General features: G+C 44.7%; 2 protein-coding genes and 1 non-coding gene across 6 annotated transcripts; 2 read left to right on the forward strand and 1 right to left on the reverse strand.

Moving 5' to 3' along the window:
* Window positions 1-785: 785 nt before the first annotated feature.
* Window positions 786-16,537, reverse strand: LOC131880212 (probable arginine--tRNA ligase, mitochondrial). Of its 4 annotated transcripts, none has more exons than XM_059226777.1 (8): window positions 16,299-16,524; window positions 15,081-15,156; window positions 2,762-2,816; window positions 2,439-2,691; window positions 2,330-2,370; window positions 1,925-2,032; window positions 1,577-1,735; window positions 786-1,513 (listed from the first exon to the last, which is right to left on the reverse strand). In XM_059226777.1, exons 1-8 carry the CDS (start codon window positions 16,322-16,324, stop codon window positions 921-923), a joined length of 1,311 nt encoding a protein of 436 aa, XP_059082760.1. In that variant the 5' UTR covers window positions 16,325-16,524; the 3' UTR covers window positions 786-920. The 4 variants fall into 4 exon arrangements, with proteins under 4 accessions (XP_059082760.1, XP_059082761.1, XP_059082758.1 ...); XM_059226778.1 differs by lacking the exon at window positions 16,299-16,524 and adding an exon at window positions 15,277-15,296; XM_059226775.1 differs by lacking the exons at window positions 786-1,513; window positions 1,577-1,735; window positions 1,925-2,032; ... (1 more) ...; window positions 2,439-2,691; window positions 2,762-2,816 and adding an exon at window positions 4,116-6,104 and having other exon boundaries at window positions 16,299-16,537.
* On the forward strand, window positions 2,223-2,302 carry Trnal-uag (transfer RNA leucine (anticodon UAG)). Its single transcript has one exon. It is a non-coding gene; the product is annotated as a tRNA-Leu (tRNA).
* On the forward strand, window positions 7,508-10,183 carry LOC131880213 (uncharacterized). The gene is made up of 2 exons (XM_059226779.1): window positions 7,508-8,694; window positions 9,272-10,183. Exons 1-2 carry the CDS (start codon window positions 8,455-8,457, stop codon window positions 9,623-9,625), a joined length of 594 nt encoding a protein of 197 aa, XP_059082762.1. The 5' UTR covers window positions 7,508-8,454; the 3' UTR covers window positions 9,626-10,183.
* Window positions 16,538-17,291: the final 754 nt, after the last annotated feature.

Raw genomic sequence — 17,291 nt, forward strand, 5'->3', positions numbered from 1 at the left:
TCTTTTTAAAATTTTGGTCATTCTAATTTCCCACCGCAACCTCTTGAAAGTGGAGTAAGATCGCATTTCCACTCTTGGGCGTACACTCTCACGAGTACGATGTCAAATACCGGCATCCATAGCCGGCTTGCCAATGGACGCAAAAGTTCAAAGATCAATTTCCCTCGAGCGGCCGTGATGGACCACATGCAAAATGCATTGTTCAATGTCCGGATTAGAGCTTTAGTCCGTTCGATTTCATTTTCATATTTCATGACCTCCTGCATGTCCGCTCTCTGACTCAGACTTCATACATAGCTTCAAGACCCCAAGTGAATGTCTTCCTGTGTAATCTGCTTCTTTCTTTCCTTTATAGCGTTTATAGTGTTCAAGTTCTGCTAGTTTCCGTATTTTTGTTTGTAACCAGTCGTTAGATGAGAAAACTCATTGATATAAGGGTATTCGACCTATTATTAATCGATTGTGACTAAACTACGGCGCATTGATTCGGCAGGAATAGCGACTGTTTGGCATATTTCCAGCAAGTCTGTAGTATTTTGAAGCCGAGGTGTGAATGTACGTTGATCACTGTATGACTGGGTGACTGGTCATGACGGAGGACCGTGTTCCCAAAAGATATCTTGATCATGTCATGGGCCCATGGCGATCTGACGTGAACATTGCGACACATTTGGGCTTCAATTTGTAGAATGATGCAACATCATGTTACAACTCATCACCGTATAGGGATAAGACATCCCTGATGTCATGCAAGCATGCAACGAAAAAATTAAGCTATTTTGGAATGAATTTTCAAAAGCGTTTTATTGTTGGCGATATTCATATTCTACATTACGCGGAATTGGCAATCCAATGTCAAGTATCCTCCCTTTCGTAAATCCTTTGAATTCGAGCTGCGGAAAAATCTGGCCATATTTTTTTCATTTGTCCGAGCGCCAAGAACCACCTGAGGCTCTCGAATAGCTTTTGTTTCTTGAATATTCGGATTTTCTCGATGATTGCGATCTCATTGAACCCTCTTGATCCTTTGGCAAGTAGGTCTTGTTCGATCTTCTCGAGGAAACTTGTCCCATGGCAAAATAAGATGAGGAACATTCGGCCCGGGCAGAGTCGTCCGATCGCCAATTATGGTCGTATCCACTAGAAAAATACGCTCCACTCGAATAATCTGGACCTGTGTGATAATCTGGCTCTCTGGCAAATCTAGGTCCCCTCCTCGAATTAGTTGACGGAAAAGGACGTTGTGTTTGATGGGGATTTTCCTCCCAGTAGTGGCGCTCGTCTTGATGGTGATATTGGCCGGGATTGCGATATTGCTCCTGGTGGTGACGCTCCTCTTGATCATAATATTGACCCTGGTGACGAAATTGGCCTTGATAATGAGACTGATTCTCGTGATGATGATGCTGTTGATGGTAAGGCCTTGGTGGATAATGGAGATTTGAGAGATTTGACCGCTCTTGTCGGGGTACTTCATGAGCGATGGACCTCTGAGCCGGTTGACGTTCATTGCCTAAAATAATAGTTACTGAGTTAAAAAAAAACCTCCTAAAGAACGGTGTTCATTTCAATTTACCAAACCAATTGGAAGAGCTTTCGAATTGTCGAGCATTGCTGTCTCTTTGGACAAAATGACGTCCTTCAGTCAAAGTTGGCCAAGGTCGGGACTCGCTTCTCTGTAGGTCTTGGAGATAGTTTACTCTCTCCAAATCATGACCTCTGGCTAAGCCAAATGCTGAAATTGTCATCAATAGAAACTTATGAATCAATCAAGCATTGTGTGTATGGGCATGTTGGACAAATCTTTGACTCTACACTATATTCGTGTTTGCCCTAAATTTATGCGTGTCTTTAGTGCAATATTTAGATGGATCGATTTTAATGTCTTGTGATAATGAAGCTGTCACTATAATTATTGACTTACCTTTAATGGCATCTTTTGGGGCCCAGCTCAGCCTTTGTACAAGGTAGCGACAAATGAGGTAGCCGGTTCGATTTACTCCATGGGTGCAATGAACCCCGATCAACGCATCTACATGGAGAACGAGTATTGGAGTTAAATATCGAGTAGAAGTCTTTGCCGCTCCCTTTTAAATGTCGCTTGGGAAGGAGGCTAGGGCCGAGAAGAGTAGAGAAGCTCTCGCACTCTCACTTTACACCACACAAGCGAAAGTAGCTAAGCTAAGAATTGAACATACAAATTTCTCTCTCCTCCTAATAAGGGCAGCGTGGCCGAGTGGTCTAAGGCGCTGGTTTTAGGCACCAGTCCGAAAGGGCGTGGGTTCGAATCCCACCGCTGTCAAGAAACTTTTGATAAGTTTTCACTCACCTGGAGATTTTGCCAAAGTGCCATCGACGACGTCGAAGAAACTAGAAGAAAATCGAATTCACAGTAAAAAATAACTATTCACACGTGGCAGTTGCTGTTTTTTCCATACCGACGAACAACACTATTCTTTGGCACGACGTGCCCCTCAGTTGTGATCTTCACATGTTCAAGTACAGAGGAACATGTCGCCTTCAACTTTTCCGCGTTGTAATAACGTGTCGTATTGGTCAGATCGATGACGTGGGTTAACTTTGGACATTGGTCTCTTAAATCCTTTAATCCCCAATCATTGGCGAAAAATGTTGAACTAGTAGCAGCACCCGATGGTGTTGGATTGGGAGTGAGCAACGGAGTCGAAGAATCTAGGTATTACTCAAATTCATTATTTGCTGTTTGAAGATTATTTCACGAATTGCAACAGGAAAGTCAAACCTGGGGGTAAAATTCCATTGGCTCTGGTTGTAGCCTGGAAGCTTTTCATCAAATTCTGGAAAAGAACGAACAATGAATACCAACTTAGCCAAATTTGGCAATCATCCTGTAGATAATTTACGAAACTTGTGGTTTTCAGAGAATTTGAGCACGACAAATCTAATAACAGATTGACAGACCACCTGGCTACATTCAGCTCGTTTGCGAGAAGACGTTGGCGACGGTTTAGATGATTCTTATTCACCAATGAGTTTTTGTCATAAAAGTCCAGATGAGCGGCTTTGTCTTTTAGCCCTTTTATGATGAACGGCAGTGTCTCGAAGACCAAAATGACATCTTGACATGACTTGCATCAATTCCAAGCCATCTCAAGTCCGAGGGAATCGGTTTTTTTTCTCGCGTTAATTTTTGCCCCCCCCGTTGTTTTGAATGTTTTAACTTGAAGGGAGTTTGTCCGTGCATGCTTAACAAATACAAAAACATTCAACCAACTATTATTACATCATTTTAACACAGTCGGTCGCTAGACTACTGGTGTGATTGTATGCTCATGCTTGCACCTATCAATCTAGTCAATGTATATATAAACCAGATCTAGCCAAATTATAAAACAGTCATCTCTCTACGCTCCCAATGAGAACATGACATGGCGCAGTCGGGGTCTCGGCCAACCATCGGGGTCTCGGGCCAACCACCGGGGTTTCGGCCAACCATCGGGGTCTCGGCCAACTACCTAATACATTTGATACCGGTTCGAGCCCCTGCGCGGGCATCAAAGTTGAAGCCATCATTGGACTGTGTTTGGGGTTCACACATTCGAACGTCCCCCAATGTCCTTTTTTAATAGAACCCCTTTGACCTCGTTCAATTTAATTGTTTAAAAAAACATTGCACCTATACACTTATATACATTTTCATATTAATTAACGTCAATTATACCCGTAAGAATTGCCTACGTGTAATCAATGACCAGCTACTCCTTAGCTGAATACATGTGTTTAAATGCAAATATACATTCGATTCACATGCGGATAGGGGAGTCGATTTGATTTTAGAAGCAGTAAACCGAAGTTCGTTTTCTTCTTGGACCATTGGTGGATCTCTAGTACTTTTTGTCACACGGCTTTATTTAGGTCTGAATTCAAGCATTAATAATTGATACATCAACACTGTATTTCTGCACTTTTGACAATGGTTAGAGATTTAAGAAACGAAACGCCGGACAAAAGTATGCATGACGCGACGCTTTCGTAATCCCATGGTTTATCATGAAAAAATGGAAATAACGTTTTTCTCAAGGTACCTCCACCGACTTGAATCGCTCCAGCATAAAATATGAATATTTCCCCTACACTTGAGCGCTCCTATCAAAGTTTATTGAAAACGACTACATAGTTAAATAGAGAGTTATTCACATTTGGTTTAAAACACGGATTCCGAGAATTTCTAATCCCTCTTTCAGGACACTTTTAGCCGCCCCAAACAAACAAAGCCGGGCTAAACGTTTTGCGTCACTTTCAGCGTTCTGCACAGACAAACACTTCAGAGCTTTCGAGATATCCGAGCACAGAGCGAATAGATATCGGAGCAGAGCGTTGGGTTCCAGTTGGATATATGCATCTCTGACGGCTTCATCAAACACGGCGATTCTCCAGAGAAGATTCTGAGCCTCTTTTTCGGTTAGTTCGCCTGCTAGGAATCTAGAATCCTCTTCGAGTACCTCTAATAAACTGGACATGGAATGATTTTCCTTCGAGATCAGACTGAATAAGCGACAATGGGTGTATTGTAAGCGAACACCACTGGTACCCGTGGACTTGACGGCTCGTTCCCAACTGAAATCGTAGTTTTGAAGTCTTTTCGATGAGAAATCATTGACAACCACTGCCGTGGTGCCGAGAACTTCCAACACATCATCCGAGTCCAAGACATCTCGAGTGTTGGGCGAGAGTTCCCTTTGTTCCCGCACACGATCTTTGGCTTCATCGAGGATATCGTTGAGAAACACGGCGGTGCCCTTCCTGGAACTCATTTTACTAATCCTTCCAAATTTGACATGTTCCAACTGAGCACTCCAAGAGAATCCCAATCTCTTAAGAATGGCGAACAAATGCTGGAAATGTTCGGTTTGTCCATTCTCGACCACGTAGAGCATTCGGTCGAATGCGTATTTTTGGGCTCGATCAATGGCAGCTGCGATGTCTCGCGTGATATAGAGACTCGAGCCGTCGGTCTTCAAAATGGTCACATCTCGTTCAAGTTGATTTTTGCCGATGGTCATCGGGATCACCTGCTTACCATCTCTATCCGCCAACAGATTCCTGGTTCGCATTAAATCAAGAACTTTTTGATTTGCTTGGTTTGTGTACATGGACTCGCCATGGTATTCGTGAAAGTACACCCCTAACCGAGCGTATACTTTCTCGAGGGATTCGATCGTAACTTTGCGAGCAATGGACCATTGCTTCAATAGCTCAGAATCTCCGTTTTCGAGCTTCTCCGTGCATTCGCGGACCAACGAGGCGAACTTTGGGTCCTTCTCACCCTTCAGATTGGCTTGAACATATATCTGGTACAAGCTATGGATGGCATCATTCTCGGATTGCACTTGGTTTATATCCAAGGCAAAGTCTTTGAGCCCGGCGGATATGTATCCGAATTGTGTGCCCCAATCGCCCAGCCAGTTCAGTCGGATCACGTCATGCCCCACTGCCTCATAAATATTGGCGCAGAAATGACCCATTATAGTGGATCTGAGATGGCCCATATGAAAGGGCTTTGCCACATTGGGCGAACTGAATTCGACAATGACTTTGAGGGGACTTTCCTGGGGAAACAGGCCGTTCCTTCGCCAGTCTTTGGTTCTGACTTTCAAGGCCACGTGGAGGACGTCCTTGGTGAACTCCAAAGTTGGCAGACGAAAATTGAACGAAGGTCCTTGGGACGGCACCCATTTTCCTTTCTTGTCCCGTGGTTTCGCAGGCATTTCGGGTTCATTAACGAGCACGATCTCAGGCAGATGACAATCGGTCTCAAATTCCTCCACTATCCCTGACAGGGCTTGAGAGTATGCTGTCAAAGATGAGGACGATCCTTTGTTCATTTCGAGAACCGAAGAACAAGGAACTTGTATTGAGAACGTAGACGTGTTCACACGTGGCGGTAAAACCATTTTAGAAGTTAAGTCTCGCACAGAAGGAAGTTTCGAGTCAGTCTGACATTTCCCATTGGCGGAGAGAACTTGACGAAGCCGTGTTGCAATTAGGCATCGGTATCGGCCTGCCATAGTTTCGCAAATCTTCGATTAGGACTTATTAGCAACGAATTCAGGACTAATGATTACCTAAAAAGAACAGGATGCACTTTAGTACATAACCTCGTCCAATATTGGTAAATCACAACACGATCAGATTTCGACAAAAAATGACCTTTTCGAAGAAATGTCGAAGAAGTAAGTGGCTTAGAGGCAGTAGCTAGGCGCATTCCTCCTTTTTCCTCAAGATGCACTAAACCTACAATATGTTTATGAATGCATACAATAAAGAAATTAAACCTCCTGAATACGTGTTTCGTTTGACGAATAGAGTACCGAGTGACAATGTCCTTTTTTCTATTCAACATCTGAGACATCCAATTGGCAGGGTCGTTGGTGTTGGTGGTCTCTCGACCAACCATTTCATACCGCCTCTCGTTTGTTCTTGGTCACTCAATGGTTGACCACAGACTAGTCTGTCATTTTGCAGAATCTGACACAATCAATTTCAAATTTCTCCATTCGGATCTATCTTCATCTGATCTCTTCCTTTTGTTCCACCTGTCGCTAAATCCACGCAGGGTTGAAATCTTACTTCAGAGCAATGAGGATTGTAACCATTTGCCATCAATAGACTTCAATATTGGAAGGTGGAAGTAACCCTGAGACAGATTGGGAATCTATGGGGTGAGGAACATCCTCCCTCGTGGCAGAATGATCTAATTAGACAACTAAAGAGTCAACCCATTGTCATGGGAATTCGTGCATCTGAGACCAAAGGGGTCAATGGCCCAATCAGGGCATGTTTCAGAGACAGTCTGGCGGACTCAAAATGCGTAAATTCATCGCCACACAGGCGGAACTTTTTATTACTTTGTTGTCGTTTATTACTTTGTTAGCTGAATACCGACAGTTACTTGCAAATATTATAATACTATCATCACTCAGTTTCGAGGGTATCCAACAATGCAATCACTATTTCCTAAGATTCAACGTCCTAATCGGTAAACTTAAATGTGAAAGCCTTTAACAATAAAAGGGAAAAGGAAGGCTCCAGCTCCATTGCTCAGGTGTTTCCAAAGGCCATGTTCCAGCTGGTCCCTCTTTGGACCACGAAGGTACGAAGGAGAGCAATAATAAGCTTGGCCGCAAAACCTCAAATCGTACGCTCTCCTTCTTCCNCCCCTCTCCCTTTACTGAAGAAGTATATTATGTTCATTTCGAGAACTACACGCACAGACACCACGGCTGCTCCGCTAGAAGGTATCGTCCCCCTTTTGGAGAAGGAGGAGACGGTTTAATCGTCCCTCAAATCCTCTGAACACGACCACATGCATTGGAGGAAAAAAAACTGAGGCCAAGAGCCCTGTTTCCGTAACATGGAACGACGAGGACGACGATTCGACAACGACGAGGAAGGATGAAGGCCGGAGGACTTCACGCTCGCCTTGAAGTCTTCAAGAGACTTTCTATCCTTCACTTCCTCCTCACATGTGCATGTGCCAGCCTACTTTCCAGTGCTCCGTGTGTAGTGTGTGTAGGTAATAATCAGTGCCGTGAAATGCATGGGTCAAGAAGCGAAGAATTACTGGTGGGACGTGTAATGAGATTCAACCGTCGGAAAGCTGGTCGAAGTCGGATTTCAGCACAAGAGGTGACCAGTGGCTATATGATTTATTCATTTTAACTGAGGTTAGCGTGTAATTAACTGGGCAAGAATGATTCAATTAAACCCATGGGTTCGCTCTAAAGGCCACCAAAAAGTGACAATCGGGTTGGTTTTGTTTGTGCGCCTTATGTTTTCTTCGAGTTCAGTGTGTTCGCTGTGACTTAAGGATGTTGGCCAGAAATTGCCGATATTCCAAAGCCGTTCAAATCCAATACGAACGTTCCTCTAGAAGCCTATGAGCCTAGTTTACTTGGTCTCGCACGCAAGAAGCTGAGAATTCCAAACGGAAGTGTTCCTTGTGCCTTCTGGAACGCTCTTGGAATACCAAAAATCGCATTGGATCCGTGCTTGACGCTATGGAAGTGCAACAGACAGTGTTTGGTGATTGATGGTGCTAAATCTCGAGAAACTTGGATACACACTCTCGTTGTGTGGGCTTCACTAGAGACAACGACACTCATACGATTCTACAATACAGTGTGCTCGTTCCAAAAATGTCCATAGCTTTTAGAAACATGTCTTGAGGAATCCTTTTTTCATTCTAATGCGATCTCTGACAGAAAAGTGTTTTGTGATGCAAATGCTGCTCGAGCTAAAAGACCTACTTAGAGAGGCATTTAAATTTCGACTTTGGGACTTAAAGGTCATATCGACGCATGGTCCATCTTTCAAGATTGGAAGGACCACTGAAGGACAACGTCCAGGGCGACTTTTTCGCTCTCATCTTCTTCCTGTCCCACCAAAACAACACGAAGCCGATTTCAGCGAGCCATGTACTTCAAGTTGTCGGCTCGAGAATTCGAGATACTGGAAGAGAAGGAAGCCATCATCTCAAGACTTGTTTTAAACCAGCAACATCCGCCAGTCCATGGATCCAATAAAAAGCCATTGAAGCCACCAATTTTGGTCGTAACCCAAGATGGAAGTCATATGACGGCCGTGATCCAAAGAGACAACTCTTACGACATCCTGGATGAGGATACAAATTCTGACAGAGGCTCTTCTTCCCCGGTAATCCTGGCCATAGTACCTTCAAAAAGAACTTTTAACGAATCTAGGCTAAGTATGAGGCTAAAAAAACTGTGACAAAGTGGAAATGTCAGGGTATCTTTGTGTATCAGGCTCTACTAAAAAATGTCAAGATGGGATATATGCGTACACGTATGTGTGTGTGTGTCTCAACGCTTTTCATTTGTTCGAAATCTAATCCATTCATCCAGATTCAATTCTTCCTTGGTCCTTGCTGGATGAATGATTTGATAACCAACCTCAAGGGAGCACTGAGCAGGAGGCCCCTCTTACACGGCAAAAATCGATTATAGCACTTCCCAAAAAGTCTTTTCAAGGATGACAAATGGAACAATGAATTAGGGTGCCTGGGACCCTCTATTTAGTGTGCGCAGACTTCACTGTCACCCACCGTCCACGTCCTTATCATAAAAGTCTATCACATTCGCAGTAACTTGCCTCAAGCAAGAAGGGCAAAAAGCAGCCGTCCCCTCCCCATGTCCTTGTGGTCCAAAAATATGGCTCTCAAATGGATGGAACAGATCCAATTACTAAAATAGAGCCTTTTCCCCGTTTTCAGACACCGGCTCTGAGTAAAAAAGCTCGATTCATTCAGCTCTTCCGCGGATTCGCGGATTACGTTCGGAAACGGGTGTCCGCGGTGCGTCCACCCACGCATGACCGCAACCTCAATCGACACCGACGTCGATTGGCCGATGGTCTGGCCTTGAGTGTCAATGGAACCATGATAAGCACCAGTTGCGCCCTCACTAATGGGATTGACACAGCCACCAGTTGGATGTTCTTCAATCATCCTTTCGTGAAGGAGCTCGAGGAGACGGTATCTTTGAAATGCGATGTCCGCGTCTTATCTGGGTATGAACAGATATTCAACCTCGTGGAGGCTCTCATGCAAGCTCAAGGAGAAGATTAACAACCATATACAAAGGCTGACTGGCAACGGCATAGGAAGCAAAAGTGCACACCAAAATTCATTCAGGCGACTTGTTGACAATTAAATATTAAAATAAAACCAATAACCTCTCAGTGAAAGCAAACAGCCTTCTCGTTAAATGGAGTCGAGTTGTCTTAAGGCCAAATCCCTAGGCAGAGCAATGGAAGCAAAAAGAAACTTTTGATTATGACGAGCTCGACAAGGCCATTTCGCCAAAGAGCAAATCAACACGCAATAAAAATGTCTGAACTGACATCAGTAAGGATCGGGCAGTGTTGAACAATTCAGCAAACAACGAGGAAGAAGACGACGTGAGCTGGCCAACGACCAAAAGAGGAGCCTCCATTCCTAATACCAATATTCGAGGCTAAAAGTCGAAAACAATCACCAGCCTTCTACCACTCACCTCGCTCCGTCCCCTGGGACGTGGGGAAGTTGCTTCACCAATGTTGTCATCAATCTTCCAACATGGGGATATAAACAAACAACCTTGGATACAAAAGGTGTCGGTAAAAGTAATGTCATTGTCCACCGTCGGTCGGTTAAGGCCAATCAGAACCGAGAAAACCGCAGAGGTCTTAATCCCATAACGTTTTGCAGGTTTTATACAACCCGCAAGTCTATTCATTTTAACATATCTTTAATCAAAATAGGTTTGCAACCAAAGCAAAGTGACCTTCAAATACAACACCGTTGTAAAGTAGTTGCAAATCAGGTTGATTTCACGTCGACTTTTTATTGCACGATTTCCAATAGAATGATAAACATTATGCGAATCTACGTTGCAATTGCCGAAGGACACAAAAAATGAGTGAGTGGGTACAAAAATCAAGTGTCAGCAGGAAGCAATTTAATATCACAAGAATGTTATTTCAACCCAAATTGATATACCAAGATACTGAGATCCGTTAGGAAAGGCATGGGGGCTTCTTTCGCTTCTTTAAAAGGAGCGGAACCAACAGGAGATTGGAAAAAGTCTCACGTTTGCTCAGTCACGTGCAAAGGAATGAAATGGAAGACATCCGATGGGAAACGCCAAGTAGCGTGTTCGCCTGAACGAAACTGCTACTCTCTCTCTCTCTCAAATTGCAACCCAAGAGGAATGCTTCTCAGCAAAACCTTTTCTCATGCATCTTTTGCTACATAAGCGTGTTTGTTGTGACAGGTAAAAAATCGGATATCCGCATATAAAAAAACTTTACTTTTAGATATGTACTCTTAAGGTGACAATGGCACGTGCTTCATAGCAAACCAAACAAGCACTCTCCATTTTGGAACACTTTTCAGACTCGCTTTTGGGCCCACCAAAATAGGCCAAAAGAAGATGTGATACATTGAAACTAAAGAAAAGCTTATTTTTTTCTAACCAGTGCAAAATGTGCACTTCTGCGTGGCCAGGTTAACCAGATCTTGAATTTGGGAAAGCTTGCTGACGAATTGACACACACATCGCATTGACCGTCGTTCAGCTCGAATCAAGAGAACTGCTTAGTAGAAAAATCCTTTGACGAAGTACCTGAGCCACATGGCTTGCACAATATGTGTAAGGAAAATGAGCACACTATTACTACGTCGCCGAGGTGACGTTTATGAGAGAGGGCCTTTCTCTATCAAGCTACAATGAAGTCCATAGTAAAATGATAGCATCGTTCCCGAAGTCCTTGTCGGTCTCCAATTGAATGTTTACACTATTTCGAACCTTTCGTCAACAAGAACTCATTTGCTTATTGACACATATTAGCGGGGGTTATGTCTCAAGTGCAAGAGGCCTAGTAGGCCTCTGGCACACGTCATTATGCCTTAGAGCGCCATCTATGTACTTTTCGATGCAGACCCACGAGCACACTCTCGGAAAGGAATGTATTGGACGCTAAAAATCACAACCAAGAACAACTTTGCATTAGTTTATGAGAAAAAATGTTCATGATTGCGTGGTCAGCTTGATGATGGCGAACGTGAAAGACTGGAATCCAACTCGTAACCGAGGATTGAACCAACGTCGTTTCACAATCATCGCACCCAGCGATAATCTCTATCCAAAGTTTTGCAGTAACGAAGTAACTGAGCCACAAGGCATAAACACAGCCTAGCCTAAAATAGTTCGCCTTTCAGGGAATAATCAAATGGAATCGCATTTGCGGGAACAATGAAAACGTATAAGTAATTGTAACGTCATATAATCTTTCGTGAAGCCAATCTCTGATTCGACTACAAACCTTTCAAGTTCTACATTAAGAACCGAAAATGATAACCATGTTGCTATCAATCACAAAAAGTGCTACGAAATCGCATATCATGAAAGAAATGGTCTTTGGTATGACACAAAATTTTGGGTAAAGACGGTTTCAATCGTATTGGGCACCTTATCTCAAAAGTAATATACATAGTTTGATGGACATTTGATCAACGTTTTGTCTCTGGTCCCTTGAAAGTTGGCCCTTTTGAGAAGCACCCAAACTACAATGTTGAATGCAATTTCAACCTGAAATTGACGATGGCAAAATGTGCATTTTTGCGTGGTCAGGTTAGTTAAGGACTTGTATCTGTGGAGTTCATAAGTACATTGACGCAGTTCGAACCAACCATCAGACACCACCAATCAAGAAACGCTAAGAGGCATTGTATATTCGAAGTACCTGAGCCACAAGGCTTGCACATTTACAAAGAGAAAAAGTCCTCTTCCTACTCTGAGAAGCATGGTGCAATCGCATGCCTTTCGATTTATTAATACCTCCATGGAGTACTCTAAATTGGTTGTACCTTCCGTGGTCCACCAGAAGATACATTCTTATGACTACTATCGGATCTGGTCTTTGGAGAGTCCAATAAATTCATCGAGTGCATCAGGTGATTTGTGAAAAAGTGGCTGGCTGGATGGGTTTAAACACTTCTGAGGAATAGTTTTGAGGGGGCTAAATAAACGCCAGGATCAAATAGGATCTTCACTTTGGTAAGACAAAATGTTCATGATTGCGTGGTCAAGTGATGGGTCGGAAGAAGTTACAGATCTTGGCTCAAGGTTTTGAACCGACATCCACACTTTTCTTATACCTGAAACGCTAGTTCCTGGGATCTGGGATCAGTTTGACTCAAACGAAGAACCTGAGCCACAAGGCACGAACAAAGAATGAGCGGAGAAAGGTTGAGTTATAGAAGAATTAGTCCCTCGTCAAAGAATGTTTGTACTCATTGAAGAAAAATGGCAGAATTTGGCACCTCGGAATGATTTGGAATTTCTTTCGCCCGATAATTGTGACAAATCCGGACGGCTAAACAAACAAAAATGCTATCTACCGAGGGTAGCCCTGCCAATTGTCGGAAAGAGGGGTCTTAATCTTTTATCAGATCGGACCTTTCGCATGAACGAGTGCCATAAATCAACACCCCAATAAGGGTTCTGGACCGCAGCAATCACCTTGAAAGACACAATCAATGGTAGCTTGGTAGACAAGGGTCTACTAGTGCTACGCATGAGGATTCGTTATGGAAATATCTTAATCGGTGGCGATGAGAAGCATCGTCTTTTTTTCTCATTCCGAGACCATCCCTCATACCTTGGGATGGTCCTTACTTGCAAAGTTGTAGGGAATGTAGGTATATAGGTAGGTAGATTGGTTGGTTGGGTGGTTGGTCGGAAGACAGGCAGGCGGTGTCGCCAGACCCCCGGAGAGCTTGCGGAGATTCAGACAAAATATAAATCTCTTGCTCTCTTCCTTCCCCGAGCAGTCATCTGGTCTACAGTATAATGAGAATTGACGCCCTTCGCCTCTTTCCATTTGCCACCTTATTTGTCGATTTTCACGGGTCCCATCCAATATTAATCACGCGAGAGCGTTTCCGAGGTCAAACACTCAGAACTTTCAGAACTTCGTTTTCGTGTGGTAGTCTTGAAAAATCTTCCCAGGTTTCCTTTAGATCCCATAATGATGGTGATGAGAAGATGGATGGGAGACGAGTGTTGAATTCTGGTCAGAATTGGGGGCTTAATTCAACCTGTAATTAGAACATCTCATGTCGGCTCTGGAGCTCGACGGGCTCGGCCCCTTGGACTACACTTCCGAGCAAATTGATGAAGAGCGAATTCTTGGGACGTATTTGTCAGATCGCTCTTCAGTGGTTCTGGTAAGGCGTGAATTAGAGGGCTGGTGCAGACAATTATTGATTTGGCAGAGTGTTGACCCTGTCCTAATGACACGTTTGGAGTGGTCATCTTTCGGAGGAATTCATTTTTCAGCCACTCCAAAGTGGCAGTAGTCGACCACAAAATGTGCACATGGCCGATGGCATGTGCGACTGAGTGAGTGGCCTGTCTCTCTGGCAATCGGGATGATAGTCATGGAAAAACCATCCCTAACGGACCTCTGTCACGCCAAAGGTGAACTTTTCTTGATCGCTTTTGGTTGGCAAACAGAGTTACCAATGTATACCGTGTGGTCTTATACAGACCGTCTCTCACAAGATTGGTTGGAACTCAGCCCTGGTGGCTAATCCGATCCAGGGGACCTGGGGAGTTTTCCAAATATAAACACAAATCCGTGGAAGTTATCCAAACAGAAAACCCCTCTAATTGGCTCGTGATTAATTATCTATTCTTCTTGGATTTAAGACAAAAGGTCATCGGCTCATGCCCGATGGGCCAGCCAGGTCGCTCGCTTCTAGCAGCCTGATGAGCCGGTCAGCTCGGCAAGAAACCACCGAAACCACCGCCGAGGGTTCAGTGTGAGATTTCACTGCTCGCTTCACTATTGTTCCTGGTCGGAAGGGCTCTGATGTGTCGTGTAGCCCCATCGAGAGATTGGGGAAGGAGGTTTTGTCACACAGCAGGAAGTTTCTCATCCCCTTGAGCCGAAAATAGCGATCGGCGATCGGGTCGAGGAATGCACAAGAATGCGACACGACACAAAACACAGTTGAGGCAATTTAATTTCGAGAACACAGGTACCATAACAAATCGAAATTTTTCTGCCATGCCCCTGGCTGGCTTTCCCAAGCTCTCAACTTGCCCGCTATCATCCATCATTCACCTAAGCACATTGAATGACCATGACCAAAGACCATTTAGAATGGGGCCAAGAGTCAGAATTCAAACTCTCGCACTTTGATGTCGTGCCCTTCGTGCCACCAACCAACTTTCCCGTTCTTTTATCTTTCATTTCGACAGTTGGTCAACGGCAATGCGAGCCCTTTTGTTCGGTTACTAAATTATCCTCCAGTAGATACTCGTGTTGTTGTCAATATTTTCCTCTCACACCGCATATTCACTTTCAATGACACGGAAGAGCTAAATCCAAGGATTAGGACTCATTATACTTTTCCCGGGGCTAACGGCATCCACCCCCCCACCCCTACACACACCTGTCCCATTCTGACTTTGTATTAAAACACATTCCAGGCTACTAATTTAAGCGTCTTTGGGAGCGTCAGTTCTACTTACCTCGTTCAAGGGGACCTTGAAGGCAATAAAGGGCGTGTTCGGGATCTGTTGGCCAATTGGCGAGTAACACTCCCATCTGAAATAAAAGGGAGCGTGGAACAATACAGAGGGCGCTCTCGGGCGTTTCAAGACACAAAAAAAAATATAAAAAAAGCCGTAGCGCCATCTAACTATGAGTGCGCGTACAATTTATTACCACTGGCATTTTGTATAAGGTCCAGATCATTTCATGATAAAAAGACCTCCATCCTACGTGGTGGTCCGTAATTCGGTGGGGAAGTGGCCACCATCGCCAATGCAGGAAATGCTAACCCGTCCGTCGGGTCGAATTGTGACCCATGTAATGGATCCATTCATTAAACTCATCCGGAGCCAGGCCTCCGGTGGCAATTGCAAGCATCGACAAGCAAAGTACCGGATCACATTGGCATGACACACCATCAACTCATAGGAATCCGTCGTCTGATCTGGACGGGCCCGATGGAAGTATTTCCGGAAGCCGGCCTCAATCCGGGCGCCACTGGCGAAGAAATCCAACTGCGGATGCCAACGCGATTCCGGTTCCGGTGGGAAAGGACCGCCTTCTCGCAACATGTCATCCGGTTCACCCAGCCCCACGCCCTCGGGCAAATGCTTGGCGATCAAATCCCCGGTCTCCATGGCCCGTGTCATGGACGAGCGAATCATAGGTTGCCACGGCAAATTCAATTGGGCTAGTCGGACGCCCGTAGCCTCGGCTTGCCGCCGACCCAAAACCGTCAATTTCCGCTCGTGATCCACCTGAGCTTGGATGTTATACTGTCCATGGCGAATCAGGAGCAAATGCCGGGAGGCTTGGGGTTTAGGATCCGCCTCATGTACGGGCTTTCGACCATCCCAATTATCGTCCCAGGTCGAAGGTTCAAAGCGCATCCTTTGCGGGTCCAAATGAGGCGGCACGCTCGGGGCTGACTGGGCATAAATCTGGCGAATGGTAGGCCCGCCTCGCGCCGTGCGGGCTTGATCCCAGGCCCAAAGCGAGAGGGACGCGAATCCAGCCCAACGGGCGGATCGCCCAAGGGCGGATCGCATCATGGACAGAGGAAGAAGGGCCTGAAAAGCGAAAGCACAAATCAAGCAAGGACCAGCGATTCGAAAGCGCTCATCAAACCCTTCTGACTCTGTGGCTCTAGCTAGTAACTACTATTCGTTTGATATCTCTTTCGGGGGGGGACTCACCTTTCAGGGATACCGTTGCGACCCATTCACGCGGGATTAAACCGGATTCTGGCGGATGGGACGAGACCGATCGACGGTTCGACGATTCAGAAGGGAGAGAGGGCCTCAAGAGAAGTCAGCTGTCTTACAGTTCAGGTCAGGGGGGACATGGGGCGAGAGCGGCGAGAGACCTCAATGGATTGTTGGCCCAACAAAACGTAGAGCAGGGACCAAGAGTGAGCAAGGCTAGCCAGCTGGACGGACCAGTTTTTAGAGTACTTATGGAAACGGCTTGAATCTGGTTAGATACCACGTCAATTTTGGGCCTGGTCAGTTTTACCATTGTTACGTCATTATTAAAGTGCTAGGTTTAAATCTAGGCTAGAGATAGAATGGTAAACGTTGAATTTTCGGGATTTGGGCACTGGCCCAGAAAATAGAGCCAACCAAATATTTGTCAAGATTTTTACAGACAAGTGTTGGTCAAACCTGATCCAATAACTGGCCTCATGATGTCTAAATTTGATCAACTGGGCTGGGAATGAACTGAGGTGTGACTGGTGTTTTTCTATTTTTATTTAGCTAATGACGCATCTTTGGCGCATTAAGGGTATATATTATTGTGACTAGGATTCTGGCTGCATCAACGCAGCCTTCAATGCAATGGGCTGGAGTTGCATTGTTCAGTGGCTACCTCTGAAGGTGGACAGCAGTCCAAGATAACCAACCCGTTATCACTGTGCTTTAATTTCTTTTTAATGCACATGGTGGGAAAATTGAAAGGAAAGCAAAGAAAGAATAAACACGAGTCTGTTCTGTTTTTATTGCACCTTAAAAGTGTAACCCACGATTGGTGGTAATGTCCTCTACCGTCAGCGTCCATCCGCACCAAAGAATCTTTCAACCGCCACCCATGTGAACTAAATTTTTTTTAGCACTTTTTAATAAAAGTAAAAAAAAAAAAATTGCGCTCTCTTGTCCTTACTGTCTTTTTGTTTGGAATGCCAGCGTGAC

This window comes from Tigriopus californicus, chromosome 5 (assembly GCF_007210705.1).
Source record: "Tigriopus californicus strain San Diego chromosome 5, Tcal_SD_v2.1, whole genome shotgun sequence".
Taxonomy (NCBI): domain Eukaryota; kingdom Metazoa; phylum Arthropoda; class Copepoda; order Harpacticoida; family Harpacticidae; genus Tigriopus; species Tigriopus californicus.